Consider the following 25803-nt stretch of genomic DNA (forward strand, 5'->3'; position numbering starts at 1 on the left):
TTTTTTTCTTTTGTTTCATTAAATCTTTATTATTACTTTACATAGGAACGTTTAAATCAGCCCACCTCGACGCGTCTTCCCGGCGTCGTCGACGCTCATTCTTTTCCTCTCCCCCACGTATTTATTCTCCTCCACGTGCTTCTTCGTCGCCTCGCGGTTTCCGCGCCGCCATCTCCATCCCCAAAATCCTACTTACGAAGCGACCGATGCGTAAAGTCAACGCACGTATAGAGGCGATGTCGCTTCGTAAAGAGAAAAAAAAAGAGACACAAAAAAGAAAAGAAAAGAACGACGATCCATCGAGAAAATCGCTCGTTTCTCGACTCGTGCAAACGTCTCTCTCAATTATCAAACAACAAACCGATAATCCTTTTGGTCGTTCGTTTCTCTGTTTTCACTCGTCCCGTTACGTGTGTCCGTCAAAACTCCGAAGCATTCTTCATTCTTTCTATCGAAGGAACTTTGGTGAGCGCGCTGCTTTGGTGGCACGCTATGTGTGTACATATATTGTAACAAAAATATTAGTTAAATTGGTGATTACGCGCGCGACAGTGGCCCGTGCGCGGCCCGAAATTAAAACGAGAATAAAGAGAGAGGTCCATTACGCGGCATCCTCGTTGATTGGTCCACCGTCCACGCGCGAGTATCTGGAGCCGGGGATTCCCCCGGTGCCCGGAGCGGAAGAAAAAGCCCCCCCCCACCGACAGTTCCTGCCTTGGTTGGAACCCCCTTCCCTTTATTTAGCCAGTTAGGAACGTTGTTTGCTTTCGTTATCGAGTACCCCGTCGAAGAGGAGCACCCATCGAACACTCTCTCCCAGCTCCGTTTTTTTCCTTCGTTCTCGTTTTCCTCTTCATTTTCTCCTCCCGAAGAAATCGTCGGCCTGCGAACCGGACGATTCGCGAACGTTCGATGGCTCATCTCGTCGTAGCACCTCTGCCTGATGATTCTTCTCCGTTGTCTTTGTTATTCGCTTCTTTCGCGCGCGACACGCTCCGTTTAACGCGCGCCAGCCAAAGCAGCAACCTCTTGGACCAGTTTCTGCCTCTTGACGTCGGGAGCGTTATTGTTGTCCTGGTTCGCCCTCTCGTTAGCCTGTGGCTGGCCCGTGGTGCTCTCAGCGGCCGCGCGAGCAGCCAACAGGGTGATTTGATTCACCACATCCTCCATCTCGTCCGTGAGCGGATGCACTTCCTCGCCACACTGTCCCACAGATTCCGCGCCGATGTTACCAAACTGTTGTTGCTGTTGTTGGCGTTCTTGGTTCGCTTCGAGGCGAGCTCGATGCTGCAACGTTTCAGCGTGACGCCGCCATTCGGTGACCGTCGTGTAAGTTCTCGTCGGAGTGTTTCCATCGCACAGAGAACAGGCGTAACGAGATTGGACGAGGCGCAACGCACCGCGACGCTGTTGATTGCCAAGATAGCAGGAGCGTTGGTGAGCGAGCAGCGTCGATTCTTGCGGATAAGCTCGGCCGCATCGGCGACAGACCAGGCACAGTTCCGTCTCGACTTCGCGACAGTGCTGTGGCGGCCCGTTCTCATCGGAGCCGCACGGAGGCGTCGGCAATCGGACCGTTTCCAGGCCTGGATGGTTCGGGTCTTGCTGCAGGAATGCTTGCATCAGAGAGCGCGGCACCTGGACCTGGGTGCCCCCTTCCACGTGCAACGACATTAGCCCACTGCCGTGCATGCTGCCGCTCAAACCTGGAGCCGCTACTGGAAACAAACCACAGATTCGTTCCGTTAGAAAATCGGTTTCTTAATCCGCTCTGTTTTTAAATTTTTACAAAACCATCTTAAAGTTGTATGAAAAACGCGGAAACGTGATTTATCAGAATCTTTTCTTAGAATTAGAAAGAAATTAGAAGCCAAAATAGTCGACTTGGTCTTCTGACAGTCTCGCGATCTTTCGTTGCTTGGAACACGCGACTAACGTTCGATATTTCATAAATCAAATACTATAGATTTCAACCAAAATGGGCAGCTTCGCTTAATCGCAACAACGAACGTAACCGGTGTCTGACTATCAATTTGCAATCTATTGTACCGAGATTCCTAACTACCGAAGCGGTTCTTCTTTCAAATGATTTCCAAACGCGGATAGGGTTATAATTGATTTGTGCCGACTTAGTTGTCATAATAACGTCAACGATGTAACCAGCAGAGAATTTATATGGAACCTGTTTTTGCTTCTACGAGACAGGTAAATTGGTAGTTATTAGCCTGGCCGCGGGGCGACGCGCATTGACGGGATAATTCCTGCGGCCGCCTCCAGAAAGGAGCTCAATGTCATTCCTTACGCTCTACACCGGCTTGCCTAACCGTGGCATCGTCTATCCACGGATAATTTCAATTAGACAACTATCGTCGTTGTTCGATCCGAATCAAGCAACCAGCTTGATCCGGATTCCGTTTTTTATCGCAGGATTTTATTTTTAACGAAGGATCATAGGTAAGGTAAGGCTTATGCGACAGATCACGAGCAATTTGCTTCCTAATTAACGAGATTTGGTTCCGTACAATGTCTTAGCAATTACGCGTTAACAATTCGATGACGATAGTCTTTTACAAGCGTAGAATTTCTACTCATCCAGCGATATCTGGATTAATATTTCGTGATATTCTGTAAGCGTTACTTCGCCTCTGAAACTTATTTTCTTGCTTATTCTGTTAATTTTTATACGTAATCACTTTCCGATATTTTCTTCTTCTTAGACCTGAAATATCAAATATTTTCACTTATTCTTTCGTCGCTGTATCGTAAACCGATAGCGCCCCGTATTGTACGAGTCGTAGTTATTCCACATAAAATTCGAGATTGAATTACAAGCTCGGCTAATTCGAATAAAGCTATGGCCTGTAAGAATGCAGGAACGCCTTCGTTGAACCAATTTTCAACGAAATATAGCGCGACACGGCAATGTATTTCAGACAAGATTCGATCGAGCGATCCCGGTGAGATGTTCGAACGATCCTCGAGCGATCTTGGAGCGATCTTGGATCTCGTGGTCGGTGAGGATGCGTTGTTGCACGTCGATTAGGCGGGTTGACAGGTTTACGCAGTGACGCGCATGGGTATATCGCGTATCGTGTATCGGACGAGGAGTCGTTACGAGGCAGGAAGTGTTAATGATACCCCTGCTCATTCGCTGGACGTTCGCCTGTAATTATCAGGCTTGGTGGGGCGCGAGCAAACTTGGACGAGAGAGCGGAATATCAGGCAGGATATCGTCTCTGTCCCTCTCGCTTTGGTCCGTCTGTTCCGCGTCAACGTGGAATTGATAGTTATTAGAGTCGAAGACCATACTTGCCGTGCCTCGAACATTCGCTTCTTTTAACCTGAAACCCTAATGAGAACCTCTGCCGATGCGAAGTGTGGATTTAGCCCTGTTTGGTTAACGCTTTCACCGTCTTCTTCTTCTTCTTCTTCTTCTTCTTCTTCCTCCTCCTCCTCTCCTTCCTCTCTTCCTTCAGCTTCGTTTTCTTGACCGTCGGTAATTCGCGGCCGCGTGGATTATGGTTCGCGTCGATCGCGAGGCCAAATAATCCGCGTTTTTATGTCCTTGAACGTCGAAGGGACCTTTCTTGGAAGGAGTTGCTCGTGCAGTAAAGACGGGAGAAATGTGTTACGGATAAATGGCGGGATTAGCGCAGCGACATTCACCGCGGTATAGTTCTGCGAGAGATGGCATCGAGGAATTTTGTAAGAATCCAGAGAATTCGCCCATCGTCGTGGAGGATGATCTATTTGTATTCGTTCGAACTCCTTCGTTTGTAAATTAGGCAACAGCCAAAAGCATTCGGTTATAAGTTGTCTGTTAGATCGCGGGCGAATTAGATATTCTAGAGAAACCAAAGGAATGGGATTAAAATAGAAATTTGCTTAGAAATAAAAAAGAAATTTACGCGTAATTTCCAAAGAACCGGAATTTAATCGCGAAACGAAGTAGCAGCCTGCAAGTATGTAATCGGTTGATCGTACGATGACCGGAACCGTCCAGATGTCGACGATCGTCCTCGACTCCGTGAATTAAGCGTAACAATTTCGTGGAACGCAAGCAGTCGCGCCTCCGCCGGGGATTTCAATCTCGCGACGGCTAACGCGACTTAAAACGTTTCCTCTCGAAACGATCTTCGCCGAAACCATTTCCTCATCGATGATAACGCAAGCCGAACGACGTCCACGCGTTCATAATCCCTTTCAGAAGTAACTAATCCCTTTACTTTACAAGTCAGACTCGCAGTACGTTGTTTGTTTCCGTTCGTTGCGCTAAAGATCGGCAACACACGGCGACAGCAGTATACGTTCCTTCCGCGTATACTTGTTGCTAACAACGAATATCGTTTTCAAATCCAACGCGAATATTCCATTAATTACGTGGACAAAATGTTTGTGCAAGTTGATATTCGTTCGGAACATGCGTCAACCACAAGCTACGAGAAGTTGCTCGTCTTTGTCTCATCGTCAAGTTCCCGATTACTTTCTTCAGCGTGGACAAAACGCATATACAAATTGATATTTGCAACATGTATGGAGAACGAGCGACGAGAAGTTCTTGGCTGTTGCTCGAGTAAAGACGGAGCTCGAGAATATCGCGAGGTTCGTGAGATCTCTTTCGACACCAAGGCCATTGGAGGACCCCGTTACAACCCCGAACGAGCTGATATAATAAGGAAGAGCGTCGAATGACGCGCAGTAGATCGCGCAGCTGTCCCGATCCGTGTGACACCCTTGAAACAATCGGCTCGACCGAGAGAACGGAGGGGTTATTACTCTTAATGAGCACTGGTTATTTCTTTGAGTGGCTGTGATTTGCCCTCTCCCTCTGCCCTCCCGCGATCCTCCTACTCGACCACGCATGTGTACGTACACGCGGCCGATCATCACGGTACGTGAATCGAACAAGAGAAACTCGCGCGCGTGAAACACGTACGAGCCGACACACGCTCGGGTCTGGGCAACTTTTACACGCGCATCGCTCTCGCTTCGTCTCCTTAGAGGGCAGGAGAAGCTCATTTGCGTACGGATTGAGATAGTAGTGCTTCGGTACCACCTCGATGTGTGTTTTTGTTTAAATGTGTGACTACGTACGAGATTCTGATTGCCGGCCGCTCCCAGCTCGACAGCGGCTCTCAATCTTCCTTCGATATACGAACCGTTCGGACGTCGCGCCGATCAACTTTGTAAATTAAAATTCATACGACGATGACAATTAGAAACATCATTTTTCGAAAGTTTCGCCCGAATTTACGATTATCGACGCTCTCTTCTCGTGACAAATGAAAATATAAGATTTCTCTTTTCAGATATTTGCTACTAATTATATATCGTATATACACACACCTAGGTAACGTGGAATTGATAACTTTATAAATAGCGGATTTGGCCAATTTGGCTTCTACGAGACTCTTACGTTCGAGTAACCGATCGACTACTTTTTTTTTTGTAAATTTCTACCTGGATGTTTGATTAGTATCCAATTTTCCACTAGGTTTGTTTGTTACAACAGATAGGATGCAGGGTTATAAATTTCGAGATAATTTTCAAAGAAATATTTGCGATATCGTCGCTTTTCTCTATTTTTCGATTTATAGATCGATAAATGCTTCTGATGCGTTTTGCTATAGGAAATACCGATTCGTAAAACGAATTAAACCTTATTTCAGTTGGAAATTTGCAAGCAAATAATTATTTTAAATTCAAATTTGAAATAACTTTTTGACGTATCTTCGGAGTAGTCGATCGATTCAATTTTTTAGCGGAGTTAGATAACGATTCGTTGTCGGTTGAGGACCACTGGACCTAAGATAGCCGCGACACATGCTGGAAATTTGTTCGGCGGGAATTTACGAGCGAGTTTCCGTGTCAGACGCAATACCGTGGGTTCCGCTGGTAAGTAGGTATATGTCTGTATATCCTGACAGCTATAAAACCGCATTCGAAGGGCGTCGAACAGAATAATCGGGAATGTCGTTAGTTAGCGCCTCCAGGAATTTTAATGGATGTTCTGGAACAGCGTAACGACAACGCGCAAGTTTGTCAAATTGAAGCTGGTTTGCTAAGCCGCGCGTACTGCGTCCCATCCAGGACAGTCGAACGATTCCTCTACCGATTTTAAATTGTATTTTACAATGCATTCCTCGACCGTGCTTAATTCTATTGCTGCGAAATTCTTTACAACAAGCTTTCAGTTATTACAACGAGAATTGCAACAAAGAACTTTGCGACAAGGGACTGTATTTCATTCTTTTTCTTTGAAATTCTTTCTTAATTTTCTCGTTATTCTAATGAATATTTTAATGACTGGAAGAGGAGGAATTCTCAATAGAAGAGATTAATTTTTTCGCACCGAGATATTTACATTTGTAAATGCGACTAGTCTCAAAGGGAATGGAACTTGATTTAAATTCGTTCATTAAAACTATGCTAATTCGTCGTTTATCCTTTTACGGTTTATTTAATTTATACGTATGGAAAATACCATCCGGTATATTTGATCTTCCTATGAAACATATCTCTTTTATCTTTTTATATGGGTAATATCATGTTGTAATATAGAGCGTTAATAATTTTTCATGCCAAGGAAATAAGATACGAGACGTTGGTGTAACGCATTGATACGAATTTTGTAATATTTTCCTCGCGATACCAGCTTGCCCTGAATCTATTTTTACTTCACATCGAATGTATTAATGATAATGAAGGAGAAAGAAGGGACACTGGTTATACGAATTTATATATAGTTACCAGGGAGACGAGCAATTTTGTGTCTATTTACACTAATTGCTCGAGCATTTCTTGAAAAGAAAATTACGGCCTAACAGTCTGTCTTCCAATTACGACAGCGAATGAGGTAATTGCTGCTGCGGAACGTTGCAGCCTCGATATGCTTTCTTTCAATATTAACTCTCGATATAAGTTTACTTTTTTCCCTTCGCTTCCATTCGTGACATGTTCGTTTCGATAGCTACGAAGCGTTTGTGGATAATTGACGCAAAGAATTACCGTCAGGCCAGAAGTCTTCGACACTATAGAACCTCTAGCAAAACGAAAACACAAGCTCCTTCGTTGTCGTCGTTTATGTATTTCTACCTTAATTAATTTCTTCCACGATGCAATTCTCTTTCTTATGCTCGTCTATCTAAATCTTCGTTAGCAATTATCTTTGCGTTTCATTTTAAAGTTGAGATTCGATCGACCAACGTTTTTGGTATATTAAAGAACAACTCAATTTCTGTCTCCGTTAATCGAGAGACGATATTACCAGTTTCCTTAAATACCGCGTTGATCTACTTTCCTCGCAACTCTCTATCGATGCTCGATTACCAAAATTTTCTACAGGAACCATACGATTTATCCAACGATAAATCGTAATTAATAATTTCAATTTCCACCATCGCCGCCTTTCTTTACCCTCGTTTGTTTATCCACCTTTTACAATCGATATCACAAACCAGAGATCTACGACAAACTACAAATCTCTTCTCGCAGCTGTCTAGCGAATCGAACTTCGTCTCGCCCGCAAAATTTCGTTTCCAATACATCGAATACCAATATCGTAATTAACAAATTTAGTCGTCGACGTGCCGTCGAACGAAGAATTCGTTGGACGATCAGGATCGCCCAAAAGATCAGCATGCCTATCGTATCTGCATAGCCGAAGATTGACTCGACAATATCAACGCACCGAACCAATACCATTTATACAATTGGTCGAAAGGAAGGTTCTCGTGTAAGGGCATTAATCTCGCGGCGATCCTGGGCGCAGTCGATCACCCGACCGATCCGACCATCTTTCAGCGCTCGGGAAGTCAATGCCACGGTTGGGGATCGATGCATTCGCGCGTTCATAAGCTTGCTACGCGAAGTATGCAACAACGGTGCATTCCACGTACGTCTACCAGCGTGTTCTCGCGCGGTGTGACCGTACACACCGACATAGGAAAACACGTTGTGAACGTGGGCGTGCATTCCTTCCCTCGCATTATCTCCTCTTCGCCTCTCTTTATAACCTTCCTCGCTATCTCTCTCTTTCTTCTTCTCGGTCGATTCCCATTCGTGGTGTCTCCGTCCCTTTTTAATTCACCGTCCAACCGAAACAGAGAGGGACCTTTTCTTCCTCTTTTTATTCCACATCGAGGCCCGTTATCGTGGATACCACGGTTCAGAACGGCTGTTTCACACCTCCGCTCGCGCGAGAATTAGGAAATAAATTAGCGGCCGGGCTAATTTCGTTATCTCGGCCGACGCGAGACCCTCCCGCTTGAGACGTCAAGGGACCGATGTCCCGAGCCTTCGAACCGCTGCTCGGACATGGGTGAAACCGTGTCCCGAACACCAGGATCAATGGCTCTTTCCATGATGTTGTCCGTCCCGTTTCTTCCAAAGAGTATATCTTTGCCGGATCGGCGAACGGGTCTTCGTTAGAAGACGCTTCGGTTCCGATTGAGATGGTGCCCGATGGGACCACGGTGTTTTATATAGAAAAAGTTGTCGCGCCTCGTACCAACCGTGCAATCTGTGTGCTTTCGTTCTCGAATCCGAAGGCTGTGGCTCTTTACGAAGTTGTTGGCAGGGAAGACACGGTTCACTGTATGGATGGAAGAGCAAATTGTATTTTGCTCCGTGCAAGTGTTTCTTGCTTGATTTTTTGTCGATCGTTGGTATCGGAGATCGTTGATCGGACGTATTGTTGTAGCTTTGTAAAATATTATCGCGTGATAGATTTGTGGTAACACGCGATGTTCGTATTACGAAATACCTTACGAAATTTTAATGTAATAATTAGTTTACACATATCAAGCTAATCGATAGAATATCGCTTTATCCATGTACGAGTTTTTGTATTCTCGAATTTTACTCTCGTTTGAACGAGCAGAAGGACCTTTCGCGTTACAAGAGAGACTTTGAATCAAAATATATATACGAGGCGAGTCATTCTAAAATTTGTTGTTTGCAGTCGTACACCGCAGCTTCTCAGGGAAAATTTATTGAAATGGTTATCCAACGATTAATGCATATATTTCTTCAACTTAGTTTAACATTAATTAACATTAATTTAACATTCGCCCGAGCCCTATAAAGTTCCCGCTATTTGTAATTCCACTTCAACTTTGTGCTCGTAAAAGATACAACACTGCAAGCTCGTATTCGAAACTTCCATTTATTATTCTACAATATCAACGACCGATAAGGTCTCGTTAAATGCAATTAAATGCAATCTCCGAAACGCGTATCCCGATATCCGAGGAATCCAATAAAATTTACAACCGCCCGTCTAATTATACGCGTTAACAGAGTTTTACGAAAAGTCGAATAATTAAACGACCAAAAGCAGCTCCCATCCAGCTATACGTGCAAGTGTACGAGGTTGGCTGTGTACGAAATAAACGGTGGAATAGTTATTTATAACGGTGAATGGGCGACATTCATATTCGAGGGACCAAATTTGGGTTGGACCATCGGAGAGTCACCTGCCCACCCATTTGACGTTCGATACAGGCCAGGAGGTTTCGTTGTAGGGGCATTCTGCGCCTCCCTTTGGAAATGTTGGATGTCGAGGATCACGAGGAAGTCGTAATTTCTACGGGAACGAGGCAGCCGAGTGAATTGACGACGGCTTATCTCCCTGCACGGTCACAAAATCGTTTCGTACGCGTATCGGACAAGATAACGGCGGTGGCGTATCGATAAATTCTGCTAATTAATTATTGACGTGTCTCGGAGCTATTTTTGCGTTCGCCGCGCGCACGTGAACCTACGGGACCAGATCCCTTTCGCTTCTCTGCTTTTATCCTTCGTTCGCCGTCTCCTTTCCTTGCGAACGTCCTTCGACCGTTTTCGTCGCACCATGGTGGCCCAACAAAATTATTCGTACCACCGTATTAATCGTGAAATCGATTCTTTATTTTTTCTCTCTTGCTTCGTTCGTTTCGAGGTGGCCGTTTTCGTAACGAGATCGATAAATATCGCTCGATAACCGGCCGATTCGAATTTCCTTTCATTTCTATCGTCTCTTTGCGGTGGATCGTACGGTTGCCTTGTGTCTGCTATATTTCGTTACTTCGCTTTGTTCGTGAGATATTTTCGATTGTTTAGTTTTTTATGAAATTAGAGCAGGTGTATATATAGCGTTATTTGCGGGTTTTCTGACTCTAACCAAATACTATGGATGAAGAGAGAAAGTCGAAGAAACGTGATCTTTTTCAAACTTTGGTAACGATCGTTGTTTGCGAGTGAAAACATATAACGTAACGTGCAGTTTCGTAGAAACTTCGTGTCGTAGCGATGTTTCGCGTAAAACGAGGCAAAAGGGTAGCTCAAAGATTCGAAAGTAATATGAAGCGTTCGGAAAATATACGATTACGAACACACACAACGTATTTAATTTGTTTTATACAAGAAACGATGATTTTTTGAAAATGTCGAGGGGAAGAAAATTGAATCTCGGACATGACACGCATATCGAGGAAACGTCGCGAACCATCTTATTGGGCAGGTGTCTTTTTTCGACACCTGTGTATGAACGTCAAACTCGGTGGAAAAGGCGAGATCAAGCAAACGCTCTTTACGAGCAGCGAAAGAAACTCAAGCGTCCATTCCTTAAATGTTTTACGTGACACGATATTAATTCTTCGTATCGATGACTCGACGCTTTATCGTTGAATTACGACTCGTTGAATAGGACCGTTATAAAAAACTGCCGGCAAAAGTACACGCTTATTCGTCGTGAAACTTGAAGATATCAACGCCAACCACCTGTACACTTGTGTCACTCGTTATCCATCTTTTTGGTTAACTGCTGATCGATATCTGCTGAATTCTTTGGTGACCGGGTGGTTTACAGATCGGGTCGCGATGACGATTGCAACGATCCAAACACACGGACGAAACGAATTATGTTTCGATATGATCGTATGTTCTCAATGGCTTGTATTACTTTACAAATATCTGACTCGTATTTAGTAACACCCCGCGTAAGAATTAAAGAGCACAGAGGGAAACATCGTGTCTTTTATTGGGAGACAACCTTTGAATTACTCGAGATATGTTTGCGATCAATCCAGTCTAAACGAAATTGTCTTTCTGTTGGATCATCGAATTAAACACACAGTTCCTCCCCTTGAATAATTAAAAAATACAGCTTGCCGTAGCATCAGTTCGATGCTTGACATTTTCAAAATTTTATAAATTCATCGACGAATTAATTCGATCGAGTTAATTAGATCGAGTAATTTTAAATCTAGAAGCTTGTTCCTCCTCCCACTCGTACGTCATGTCAAAGTGTTCCCTTTTACCTAACAATTACCACGGAAAGATACGAAATGGAAGCAACAAAGCACGATTTATCGCGTTGTTCCGATGCACGATCTTCGTTGCGAAACGTCAGCGAGACGCACTAAAGGACTCGCCAAGGTCTCGCTAAAAGGCCAAAAGACAGCCTACGATTACGCTTCACGCTATCCATCGCTTAGGTTTCTCGAAGTTCTGGACGCGCGAGGATCGTGAGCGCGATCCACCGAAAGCCGGTGGCCGCTGGTATGTATTGAGTCTGCAAAACGGGAGGACGCGGCAGAAGCCAGGAGGTGGAGTTCCCTGTCAGGTACCTGATTCCCCGTGCTGTGACGAAGAGGCAGAGGAGAGGTCTTCGACCGGTAGCCTAAGTCGAGAAGCAGTCCCTAAAGAGGCACCAGGGTCATTAGCGAACGGAACATTTATCCTTGTCCCTCGTTTCTTCTCTTTCTCTTCTCTCCTGGTCGGTTGTTCGCACTTGATTCGCCGTCGGTATCAACGGGTGCCAGGCAGGAAGACCCGTATTATCGAGTCAATTGTCTCTCTCACCCTCCTCCCCCGGCCAGTTCAGCTGACTATAAAATCATTATCACCCGTCCACCACCACCGAGGCATCGTCACCAACCACCAACCTTTTTCTCCCCACCCACCCCCCCGTTTGCTGCCTTCCCCTCGCCGCTCCTCCGGCCACTTCTCGTTCGACGTTGAACGCTCGATTATCCCATTAATACCGACGAGTCCGTGCATCCATCCGTCCCGTCGGATCTTTAATTATTTAAATGCAGAGCAACGCTGCGGATCCGACGTGAAGGGTACACGCGGACCCGCCAAAGTCAGGGGCGGACCACGGCTCCAGTCTTTCGACTCGTTAAAGTTTATGCCCACCTTGCGTCGCCTTTACAATTTCGTCTTCGCAGTTTTATTTTTAGAAGATTGGCAGATCGGTATTGTACGAGTGGATGGACATGTTTGGACGTTGTTGGGATTGCGAAGCGGTGTTTCGTAGTTTCAAACGGACTACGGATTTAGCTTTACGGTATATCGTAGCGTTATGAGAATCGACGACTCGAAACGACAAACGACGTAGACAGTGACGGAGGTGGAGATTCGTGACAACCAGAGCAATGGTATATCTTTTAGGCGAGCTTCTCTTAGTTTATTCTCGACGTTGGTTCATTCCTCGGAGGCTATGGAGATTCAAGTTTGCCATAATTATCGTTTCGTCTCTTCGTCCGGAGTATGTCCGAAGATCGTAATTGTATCAGTGTCGATCGGAAAGAGAGAAAGTTTCTTGAAAAAATTCCGTGATATCCTTTAAATTCTCTTTTACGGTAGACACTTCCTTCGGGTTACTTTAGGATCGTAACTGTAAGAAATGACGAATTAGTAATTTCTCATAGAAATTTTATAAACTCCTAGCGGTCGTTTCCTCGCTTTCTTCCTCCTGCGTTTATTACGCCTTTCTTCGTACATCTCGATTTTGGTTTCTTTGGTTCGCGTCTCGCATCTTGGCCGTCCTCGTGGAAAGCGAAGAGTAGAATGCAGAGTAAGTTCGTTAAACGATCCGGCCCTGTTAGCGAGATTGGTCCCGTTGGGAATGGTGGTTGTGACGCGGTCGTAAATGGGTTTAGATCAACAATGTATCCGGTAACAATTCAATATTTGTCTCAACGAGTAGGTACGCGCATATAGGCCAGCCTGACCCTGACACGATGGCAAGCAATACCCCTTCGAAGATTTGCCTTAATGATTCTTAACTGGTCGACACGCGAATCACAGGGTTCTCACAGCACCCCAGCTCAAGAAACAGTGACGTACGAGATTGAAACCTCTTGATCGTACGTAAACTCTCTTTCGCAGATTAATTCTGAAAAGCTTGACTTTTGATCTGTTAACCGGCTCGTTTCTTAAACGCAAACGTTTCGTGCGCTTAAAAATCGACATATCGTAATACGACAAGTTGAGAAACTTATTAATTCGCGTGTTCTGGAGAACGTGGGAATAAAAGATCTTTCGATAGCGACGTATCGACGTAACTTATTTCAACGAATCGTTGAATTAACGTAATATCGGAAGATCATGGAACATCGTGCACGATGCAATGTCAAGAAAATATTTTAAATACATATAGAATATTTCGAATAAATTACGATGTTACAAATATTGGCCGATAGAACGACGAATTAACTTCTCCTCCTTAGTCAACCTCCTCATTAATCATTGTATAATCGCGAAAAGTAATCGAGAACATTGTATCGTGTCGTTTCGTAATATTCGACGTAGGTATAAGGGCAGATTTATTTGTGAGCGTAGCAGGTAACGAAATAAACGGGATTAACTAATACATGGTACGACGATCATGACGCGCGTTGCCATAACCATAACGGGTATAGACCGCAGCCGATTGCAGGTATCATTAAGCGACGACTTAATGAGCGAGGCGTGCCGGACGTGGGAAGTCGCCTATCGTACTGTAATTATCGTGCTGTAATAGCGATCGAAAATAGGAGTGGACTCCCTCACGTGATCACGATGATGGTCATGCTTCGCCACTTTGCGGCGACCGGGATTGTTTTGTGCAATTGTGTCGATTGTTCGTGCCGATTGTAACGTGGGAATACAGAGAGGAATTTTCCTGCTCTCTATAACTTCGTCCACCAAACTATTCGATATTTTAAACCAAACAACGGCCGACCTTCGATACTCTTCAATTTCGGACATATGTATATAAAATCGTTTCGACCGTCATTCGTATATTATGTTAAATATAAGAACGCAGTAATTTTCATCGTAACAGTCGCACGAGTGGTAATATAGAGAAGTAATTGTCTGATGAGACAATAGAAATGATTTAACCTTATGATTTAACCAAACTGTGTTCGTATGCTTCCACGTGCACGTTCACCCCGAAGGTTTCCATTTTAATTCACTTGCCGTTGACATTTTACGTTCATCGCGTCTATCCTCTTTCGTTATAAGGATCGATATATTGCAACATAGTAACATAGCAAGAAATACAGGAAAGTCGAGAGTCGAAGAATTTCATTTTTCTTCTAGGAACTGAAATTATCGAAAAATAAGCGAAGAAATTAATTAGAAGCGACGCAAGGGGTAAATCTATGTATATAAACTCCAGTCTATTCTCTTCTATCTGCCAAGACGCTATTATCCGAATTTCTTTGAACAAATTCTCAATAATATTGCCAAAGACAGAGTGATCGTAATTCGATAAGAAACGTCACGAGACTACACTAAAAAAAAAAAAAAAAAAAAATGTCAGAGCGATTAAAAGGAAACACGATAAGGGGACAACCTTCGACATCCAGCTTACCATTCCATTTTGTTATTTCTTTGGGAAGAGACGCCACGTCGGCGGATTAGGTCTCGTTAGGATATCGCGGAGTCGTTAAAAATAATTGTCAGCCGGATAATTAAGGGGTGGAAGGTAGAGCCCGTTCGCGAAGGGAAAGAAGAAATCATTTCCATCGCCCGTTTCTTAGACGTAACCCTCTGCAACCTCTTATATTTGTCTTCCTCGTTTCCTTTTCCCCGTCTGTTCTTTTTTTCCCATTCTTATTCCCGACGTACGTAACGTCGTCTCCTCGTCAATCTGCTTACGTTCCTCCTCGAAACAGCTCTTTATCCGCGGCTCGTATTTTGTTAGCACATCGTTAGGAAGCCCAGAAGAGGGTGCGCTATTCCTAACCATTGGAGGGTGGAACGTGGATCCTCGACTGACGACCATGCGCGGCTTGTTACGCAGATCAGACACGCTCGGATTCCAACTTTCCTCCCTTTTTCCCAACCCCTTTTCGGTTTGGAACAAGTCTCCGCTTATTTATATTCCTCGTTGAACAGTCTACGCTCGAACAGTCTCTGGACATCGAATTACATCCACCTACAGGAATTTCACGTTTTTAAGTATCATATAGATTCGTTTGCGTCGGCCGAGATTGCACGTCTTAAAATTCAATTGGACGTCTTTGTACAGAATAATTTTAAACTTGTCGTGTATTACGAGATGTTGAAGTGGTCACCACTTCTAAGAAAACTCTACATCTGGTCTTTTTAGTTTTCTCAAGCACCGAAGTCATCGACAGCGTGTAGACAAAACACTGCGACGAAGACAGACCACAAACAGTAGACAGGCGACGTTGGCTTCGGGGTTTTCAGTTATTGGGTAACACAGCTAGCGTACGGATCTGGACCGGCTCAAATTGTATTCTTACTTATAATTACACTTCTATTTAAATATATTTTCTGCCTTACAATTTATCCACGAGTTTTCTCTGTTTACACATCGGATAACTTCAATACGAGACAACATCGGTCTTCCATATAACGACGAAACAACGAGAGCCTAGTAAGACAAAATGTTTTCTGTTATAACCATAAATCTACAATAATCGTATCGTAAGCGTAAATTTAAATATCTATAAATCTATAGTAAGGTTATTTGAGTTAATTAGAGATGGTTGTTATACGTATAGAAATTAACAAATTAAACAAAACAATTCGCAGAAATAGAACAATATATACACGCTATTAAACTACGATCATTGTGTACGAGACGAATGTTAACATTAGCATCGGTCAGACTTTTTTCTCCTTTTGATTAGTTAAGGTTACGTGTATCCTCGTATAGAAGACTATGGTCATCGAGTCGTTAACGTACGTGATAGATCTCGCTATTCGTCGCGCCGTAATATTGTAAACGAGGTAAGCAATCCGATTTCAAACGTAGATCGTTTACGAGTTGTTCGCAATCAAATTTGGAGAATCACAAGGTGAATTCATTAGCCCGACACAAATCAGCCTATCTTATCTTATTGAAAGTTTCGAGTGGCGATATTTCTTTGCACTGTAAACCTTACAAGAGCGTGCACGTAACGAACTAATGCGAACGTGGTCGAACGACCTTGCTCGTTCGTACGCTGCTTCCTTTACTTCTTACTTGTTTAATCGTTTTATAATGAAATTAGTGGACCAGACGAGAAATTACAGGGGTGATTTATGTAAAGGGATTTCGTAGTTAATCGAATAGAGCTGTCTGGGCTCGTTTCTTGCCAATTCGCTCGATTCTTGGGTATTTTCATGCGAATTGATTTACTTGGTTTTATCGATTTTGTCGGCAAAGCGTTTATTCGTCGATATTTTGTTTATCTCAGTGTGTATTATCTCAGTTTTATTTGGCGAACGCATAAAAGGAAAGAAGTTAGAAAATTTCAGACGTTCAATGATTTTTTGGTTTCGAGTTTTGCGTTTCGTATCGCAACATTTATTTTTTGAAACCCTATTTATATTCGTAGGTGTATTTTTAAGGATGCGATTCTATGCTTTTATTTGTGGAACGAACGATCGAGAGAAAGGAATCTGCGAGACAGAATATCGAATGATTCTCGTGCGTGTTACAGAAATTGAATACGTCGTTTCGTAAGAGTCGAAAGATTTTCCGCGATTTGCTGTTCTAATTTTGTGTTTCAAGAGTTTGTAATATTTAAAAGTTCATGCGTGCCGCTATAAAACAATAAGAAAAATAAAGCCGAGTTAGAGAAAGTTGTTGGAAACTCTTATTTCACGTTCATTCCACTTTCTGCCAATCTCGTATTAATTTAGTATCTGATTCTCGTATAATTCATCTGATAAATTCGAGTACCTGTGTCTCAACATGTAATCGTTAACTGTCTCGCGTATGCGCCAATTAACGATCGTAAACAATTTTAATTAAACTTTCGTGAGATGTAATGCGCTTACTGGCTATCATTTTTTACAATTTTTATATATAGGTTTTATCGATAAAGAAAAAGAGAGAGTACAAATTACGTTCCATCGTCCGTGGATAATTACTGGACTTAAAAGTTCAGAATATTTCATAACTCACGGGTAATACGTGTATTACAACCGTGTAGCGAATTTTTTTCAGACGTTTCCCCTAAATTCAGAATGTAGAGTAATTTTACAGTTATTGCGGAGAGACAGGTACGATGATTAAATCGTTGTGATTACTATAATCGTAACTTAAAATACATAATTGTGATCGTAGAGTGGATTTGCATGAATACGAGCGAGTTGACATGAGAATTGATCAAAGTACGAGCAGCTCGTCCTAATTTAATTTAGCTCTGCAGCCGAACGACTGATGACGTAAGTTAGAGTTTTGTCCAACATACACGTGCGCAGTCCTACTTAAAAAATGTGGATGACTTTGAAAAATGGAAAACAATTATTTCGAGACAAAAGGAAAGAATAGCGAGTCGTTACGATGTTCTCCTTCTCAAACCAACTAATTCTGTTCTTGAGTAATCTTTTTTATTTTAATTATAATAGCAAAGATATTAATGATTGCGATACAAAGAAAATATTACTAAATACACTAAATAATACTGAAGCAAATACATAGATATTCCGATGTAATATCGAAGGAATTTGATATTTTCAAATTAGAAAATATATTTAACTAGAAATCGAAAGAAGCAGAAAATGTACAGGGTGGTCCTCGGTGATGGAAACGCCAAGTTCGCGAGGGATGCGAGTGTCGAGGTTTGCGTCGTAAATATTAATGCGACCGCGCCGGGGTAAAGAGAAATATTTGAATAATAATTACCGAGGCACCCTCGTCTCTTGTTATACCGGGTATAATAAAAAAGCTTCGGAGGAAGAAAGCGTGCGCGAAGACGGGGTCGCGACGAGAATTTCCTAATTAGGAGGATTCGACTCTGGCTCCCGCAAACAATGGTCCAGCAAACGCCCAGAGAAACACTCGAATCAGAGATTTTAATATCGAAACCTCCGTTTATTTATCACCCCCCTTGTTATCCTCGCGGAAGGAAAACGAAGCGTATTTCTTCAAAAGAGAAAGAAGGACCAGCTAAACAGGAAACGGGAACTTCTTTCGAGCTGAAGAAGCTGAAGAATTCCAAGCCGAACTTTCTTCGGTTTTGTAATTTACGGTTCGAACGAAGGGATAAGGAAACAATCCCCAATTAACGATTATCCCAGGTATCCCCTCTTTGCGTTGGCCGGTTTATCATCCACGAGATCGACGGGATGCGTTTTAATTTATGCGCCAATAAGGAAGTCCTTGGTGAAACTTGTTGAGCTGGTAATCGATACCGCGAGCTTTAATTAGCAGGCTGAGAATCATCGTGTTGTAAGCAAGCGAAGACTTTCAGAATCTGTATTCGGAGCGTTCTTACAACTTGTCACGTATTCTTACAGCTCTTACGAGTATCGTCCTTTCAGCGTATCACGATCGATTTCACGACACGATACGTTTCCATGCTTTGAACAAATATCGGATTATTCGAAGAGTTCGTGGTGCTTTTATCTCGGTGCAATTGCATTTATCGCAACCGAGTTCTAGTTAATGCCCGATCGAACGAACTTTTGCCGCTTGACCTCATTCGCGCGAACGCGAGATAAAATTCAGCGAGGAAAATTGGCGAGCTTCTGTTATATGAACAACCATTATACAAACTGTTTGTCATTCGACGAGTTCGGATAAATGGAGCAGCAGCGTGATAAAGACACTATGAAACAACTCTATGAACTCTATAAGGAAACGATCTTTCGAGACTCGCTGGACTGCTGTCTCGAACGCGATTAGCGGTGCCGATACATCGAAATTAAGAAATAAAGTGGCAGTTACAGGGTGTAATAAAAGTGCTTCGAGGCGTTAATTGGATGAACGACGGTACTTATCACGGGAAACGCGAGATTCGTTCGGTGCATACCAGGGTCTTCTTCTTTCGAGTTCGCGCCAAGAGATTCCGTTGTAGCCGGGCATTAACCAGTCTGCCGATTGGTCGATCCTCGTGACGCGACACCGACACGTGATTAGAGTAATTAAGTAGGGGTTCCGCGTGGAAGTAGGGCGTTAGCGTTTCCCAGAGGGGATTAAGAAACCCTATCGAGATGGCGACCGGTACCCGTATAATTTAAATTCGCATTTATGTGCCCACGCTGCCTACCATCTACGCTCCGAACGAGAGTTCTCCAACCGACTCTTATGTATTTCAATTTTGCTTCTAGCGTGAATTGTATTTAACCGATTGTTTTGTCTTTCGTCGTATTTCATTTCCTGCTCTTGTGCGATGGGCACAATTGGAATCATTGTTTACAGCTCGTTAACGAATAGTTTACTATTTAAGAAATTCAAAGTTCCTTTTAGACTTTCAGTATGCGTATATGAGACCTGTGGACGTTTCTGTACAAAATTTTGTTACCGTGTTCTGTGGTTACATGCGAGTAACACAGAGGCGTAGAGCGAACGAAGGTTCTTGAAAATTTCATCAAAAGGTTGTGACAAACGATGGATTTAAGTAAACGGCGTGAAATAATCGTAAAGTCGATCGCTGTTAGATCTGAACATTGATACGGCGCATTAACAACTGTCTAGAGGAGTTTCTAATAGTATTCTAATAATTAACGTTAACTTAATGTACATAGTTGGATACGTAGATAATTATCGGAAAATATCATCAGCTAGAAAAGAAGATCGGGAAATAGAAACGTAGGTAGGCGATTGATGCTAATTTCTCGAGTTTGACACAATCTGGGACGAAGCTTGCCGGGCAGAGGGTAAGAAACTGGGACGTCAGATTTGTCTGGTAAGATTAAGAAGCCCTATCGTGATCAAGACACGAGCGTCTAACTATTAGATACTCCGATGCCGTAATGAGAAATAAAGATTTCCACGGGGAATCACGACGCGTGAATCGTCGATTCTCGCGATACCGTGACTCGATCGCCGTTCCATTGCAAATCGTAAAAAGAGAAACTTTACACGGATAAGCGTATCGATAACGAAGAAAAACGAAGGAGAGAACGCTGAGAAACGGCGAAAGTACGGAATATGCAAAGGTTGGTCGGTAAGTTCAAAGGGGCTACTCGGAATAAATCAAGCGGATGGGCCCGCGGTACGTGGTTTTCTTCTTTCCTGCTGCTTCTCTGACAGTCATTAGGATAATCAACGAATTAGCGTTTCCGCGCTAAGGACTGGATAAGGTATAAGGGAGTTAGGAGGACAAAGTGCGTCTCGACACGCGATCCTCCGAAATTGTACGGGATGCACGCTCCAAGATTCGTCTTTTCGTCGATACCAGCTGTGTGCTTCAACCATCCTTTCGCTCTTCTTTTTCTTCTTTCTATGCATTCTGTTTCGAATGGAAAGTTTGAGAAATTGTTTGAAGTTTTTCAAATGCAAATCTCAAAGGATTGAATGTATTCACAGTGGTGGATACACGTATGTTTGCCATTCTTTTTATGGTATTTTAGGTATTTTAATGGTTTGGACAATGTACGAAGTGGTTTCTAAAGCGCGGATTTATCGTTGCTTAATTTTCCAGACTAACGGCACGTTAGAATTCGAGTTGGCTGTTACGAAGATATATGAATGTATTTTCTCTGGAAATACGTTCATTCGATACAGTTAGAGGATTGCAAATACGAACACAACGTTATCGTATCGACCGATCAAATAAAACCTGAAAACTTCTATAATCTGATACATCGATCGTAAGATTAGTCGAAGTCAATCGATTAAAAATATTGTACAAGCACAGGTACGAGAGCCAAAATAAAAGTGACGCGGAAAATGATTTTCTAATTGTTCGAAGCAGTGTATTTAAATTTATTATTGATCTTGGAAAAGAAATAAGTGCAAGAAATAAGATGGAAAGATTAAACTATCGCGCAGTATGTACGAACAACAAAAGACATTATCTCGATGGTGGCAGAAGTGACGAACAGTTTCCGGTCGGGGTTAAGGAGCATTTAATTAGTAACACTTAACATAGTCGTCTATAGTCGTGGTCAATTTCACACGCGAGCGTACCCCTTATGGACACGAGACGAACGATCCCGTCTTGGGGCGTGAAAAACACGATGAGATAGTTCAGCTCTCTGACCACGTGGGTTGGTTTATCTTCGAGGAAAATCTTAGGACACAGCTCGAGCAAATTCCTGCTTTCTCGAGGGTTCCATCGCGAGGATAAAAAAAACTCGTCTTCGCGTGCACGTAAGGTTCTGCGCCATTAACTTTAATACCTCATCCTTTCCGCGGTATTAAAATGTTTACACAACACACCGTAAAATACTCTGATTTCCTTTTCCTGTAATTTCAAATTTCACCGTGTTACCGTACCGTAAATTTAGCTTCGTTGGGAACAAAGATAATATTATAAGATTCCTCTTGGATTAGTATATACGGCAGAATTCTATTTACGTCGAAGATCGAAGATTTTTATTTATGTCGATGATGAAGTTGACCGATAAATTTTTGATCAAACTAACTAATTTTTGATCAAATTAACTAATGATCAACGCTACTTGTCACGCCATCGATACGATCGAAACTGAAACTTCTCTCGCGGCGATCGACTCTGCATAAGTAAATAGATCAAAGAAGAAAAGAAACGTACGCGTCATAAATAAGAAGATATTCGAATTCTTCTCGTCTCTCATTTGCTCCCACACCAGAAAGAAAAGAAAAAGCGAGAGCAAATAAATTACAATTAAAACACCTCGTTATCACCCCATTTCTCATTCACCCGATTCGTAACAGAACGTCTTCTATCGCGGTCCCATCAACCCGCCTCTTTAAGGGATCCTCCGCTTTAAGCCTTTAAGCACCTGACCATAAAGTCACTGGTAATTGTCTCGGTGAATCTGAGCGACTCACCCTCGCCGACAGGCATGCAAATAACTCGGGGTTAGTTAGCTAATGGGGTTGCCGGTGGCTCGATGCCCGTTCACAGAGTTCATTCATTAAGGGGTTGATGGCTTAATTGCCAGCTCGCGCAGCATCACTGCCACCCCCAAAAGGATCACGACCATCATCCTCTCTGCTACCTTTCCCTCTCTTCCTCTACGATCCTGGCTCGCCCATCCGGTTGATCTCTCGAGCAACAGGTTGCAACGGGAGACGTTTGTATCCAGCTCTCTCTCTCTCTCTGTCTCTCTCTCTCTCTGTCTCTCTCTCTATCTGTCTTGTTGTCTCTTGGTACATAGGATCCAACTCGTTTGCGTCCCGAATTAAACGGCCGGGCCGAGCATTAATTAATTGTCCCAGGTCGGTTGCCGAGAACAAGGGGAAGGGAAAAGAGAGACCATCCGGCGGGGTTAATTGTCGAGCACGTCGTTAACGCGATCCTTTCTGCCCTTTTACGCGGCGGAGAAAGTACTTTGGTTTTTAATGAGCCTCCAAACGATCCCCGTCATTCTTTACTTCTTTCTTTCTTCGACGTTTTTCGGTGTTACAATGACGAGTGTCATCCTTAACTCTCAAATAGGCGATTTTATATTGAACAGAACAAAATGATCTGTGGAATAAATATACACGCGTGTTAGCGAGCGACGATCGTTTGAGAATATTCACATCAGCCGAACGAGACTTATTATTATCTTTCGATGAGCAGAAATGACATTTCCGTAGAAAACTATGCATCGAGTATATAACGAGTTAAATGGTCTGTCATTAAATATAATATCGTTTGGTTACAGATTACTATGATATTTTTTGTTAGACTACTAAAATTTGGAGTATTTAATTTTATTTTGTAGTTGATATCCGTCGCGATAGAGGTTAGTGGTAAAATTAAATTGAAAATTACAAAATTAAGCAATCTAAAGCTGAATCGTTACGGATACTCGTTGTATGCCCAGTGATACCAATTTAAGAGTATTATCTGTACGATTTATGCGACTGAAATATCAGCCTACTATTCATCGATAATATCTATAAGCCGTATATTATGATATATACATTTCTGATTTCTTCTACATTGATATATTTATCCCTTAAGAATATTAATAACATTCTTCAATGTAGCATGTAAAGTCGTACATATGAATCTGTCGTTCATGTAGCTTGTCAAATCATTCTCGAAGAAAAATAAGCAGGCTCTGGAAGCGAAAGAGAACTGCTGATATTAGTGTAACAAGGTATAATCATGTACTTTTCTGACAGAACCAGTCCGTACGTATCCACTGGCTAAGTGCAACGCGTAACTAATTTTAACACGTTTGAGTATTAGTTATTCCTGAACTTTCGAAATCTTTTCAACACTTCGTTACGGCAATCGCGATTCTTATAGTTTTCGTAAAATAAAAACAAATTACTATACTTGACATTTAATGTATTACTAAAATTAATTTAATCAATCGAATAACATAACATAACACGCATCAAACGACACAAGTAAGGAATAAAAAATAAGAAATGAAACGAATAAATAAACGAAACGAAATTAATAAAATGATATATGCGTTATAGATACAATGGATTTGAAAAGAGTCGATAAACCGAGGAATTAATTTACCAGACGCGAAACTCGCAGCAGTAAACATTACTTCGTACTGTTCGTCATTTGTTAATTTCGTTTCCAACGCGAAGAACAGGATCGCGTTATCCAGCGCGAATGGGAAACATTTTTTCTCTCGTTTCTCCATTTCTCTTCTTCGTTCAGCTCGGTCATGGGAGATTCTTTCTGTCTTTCGTTTTTTTCTCATTTTACACGAAGGTAACGACCATACGAATTTTCGCCATTTGTATGCGACACGGCGGTGCTGTCAACGTGGGTCGACGTGAATTATCGCGAGTGTCAGGCCTTACGACCCGTTCGTATGAACGGTTTAATTTAAGGTCGCTGGTTTAATTCCTGGTAGAAAGCGCGTCCTCGTAACAGTAGCTGGAACAACAGCGCCCAGGGAAAATAGAGAGAACGTTAATTTTGACTCGATGGCTCCGTTACTTTGTATGTACGTTTCGTCTGATTTCTGAAAACGATGCCACTTAAAATCCGTTCTTTGTATCAAATCGTCCGTGACTCTTTTCATACGTACGATACAACTAAAGACGAAGTTTATCTAAATATCCTTAACCAGGTGAGAACGAAAAATTATACGAATAAATATACTTATTATGAATTTCACATTCACGTGAAATAGAGTTAGTAGGAATTTTATGAAAATAATACAGCGTTTCACAACGATGACATTGATTCGACGAGATACATTTCTTTCGATCAAAACTGAGATCCTTTCTACGTGGATACGTATCTTCACGGTCGACTTTTCTGTGATTCTTAAAGAACAGAACGGAAAGAATAGAACAGTTGCGAAGGAACTCGATTCCATTCGAATTCAATTTTTTTTTTTTTTTTTTTTAATAAAAAATTGTCTCTTTCGCTCGAAACGAGATTTCTACGAGACTCGAACTTACAGCGATTTCTCCTTTGAAATTCTCAATCCTCCTCGTTTTCCGTACCTAATCCACCTTTCCGTTTCATCAAGATTTCCAGGGAAATTCGGCAAGAAACGGCAAGAGTAGAGTAGTTTGCCGGATTGGAGATAACCGATCGCATAAACCGGCGATGTGCCGTGGATGAAAATGGCCGTGGTTAGGGTAGAATCCAGAAATTCCCATCTACGCGATCGTCTATCTGAAGGCAGCGCGAGGAAACGCGAACGATGCTCCGTGGGCGGGGATGATTTAGTAATGAAGATATTAACGGACCGAAAGCGCGCCACAGAATACTGAGATTCAACTATCCAACGGCTGACATAACTCACGTTTATGACTCGAAGCCGGCTGCTTCCACTCTCCCAGCCTTCAGACCCTTTTTCTTTTCGTACACCCGTTACATCGTGGCAATTAATGCCCGAATCGCTGGGGAAACGTTTAGTCTGCGGTTTCGACGCGGCACGGGGATGTTTTTATGTCTTCTGTAATTACGTGGATTAATTTGATGACTTGATTAAGTGACCGAGAATGCTTTTGTTTACGATCGAATGGAAACCGTTAATAGCTATGTTTAAGTAATGATACTACGTTTGGAACGAGGATGTAGAAGTTTTTCGTGAGTTATTAACAGCCAAGTTAATTGAACGTTGGAAGTGTCGAATAAATGTGCGCGTGCCAAAGCTAAAGTTTTGTGGCAAACAGTCTTTTGTTTATCAGAACGTTATTTATCGACCGAATATAACGATATAATGTAACGAATAAATATAGAAAAGTATATACAAATACAAGAAAACTTATTTACACGTGCTATATTGTTTTGTATCGTAACTTTATAATATTTTTACTTTTAATATATCAAAGACTCGTTAATTAACAGTAAAAAAGAATTTTATATTTCGAGAAACGATGTAAGTTGTATAGCTTCCTTAAAAAGGTTGTAAGTGCCAAGACAGATTTTCTTATTCGATGGAATAATTGAAGCAGATTTGCTTTACGCACATGTTCAAGTACGAAGGAGTGGCACGTGACACATACAACTTAATTCAGGAAAGTGATCGTGTAACATACATCCTGTATCACACGCGAAACGCTAAAAACTGTACGAATTACTGTGATAACGCTTCCCTCCGTGATTATTGATATTGCTCCTGATAATAAAGAACCCGAATTTTTACTTCCGCTCTTCGATTATTTTGTAGAAATGTAAACTAGAATCAGGTGAGAATCGTTTAAACTGTAAGAATCTATCGTTGATCGACGAAGTT

The 25803-nt window shown here is 42.3% G+C and overlaps 1 protein-coding gene across 2 annotated transcripts in view; it reads right to left on the minus strand.

Moving 5' to 3' along the window:
- Positions 1 to 715: 715 nt before the first annotated feature.
- zfh2 (Zn finger homeodomain 2) overlaps positions 716 to 25803 on the minus strand; it is a 389827-nt gene continuing 364739 nt past the window's right edge. For both annotated transcript variants that reach the window (XM_033350922.2, XM_076617743.1), the window contains exon 10: positions 716 to 1718. In XM_033350922.2, coding sequence (XP_033206813.2) covers positions 1000 to 1718 — 719 coding nt within the window. In that variant the 3' untranslated portion in view covers positions 716 to 999. The remainder of the gene's footprint in view (positions 1719 to 25803) is intronic.

The sequence above is a fragment of the Bombus vancouverensis genome, chromosome 4 (assembly GCF_051014615.1).
Source record: "Bombus vancouverensis nearcticus chromosome 4, iyBomVanc1_principal, whole genome shotgun sequence".
NCBI lineage: Eukaryota > Metazoa > Arthropoda > Insecta > Hymenoptera > Apidae > Bombus > Bombus vancouverensis.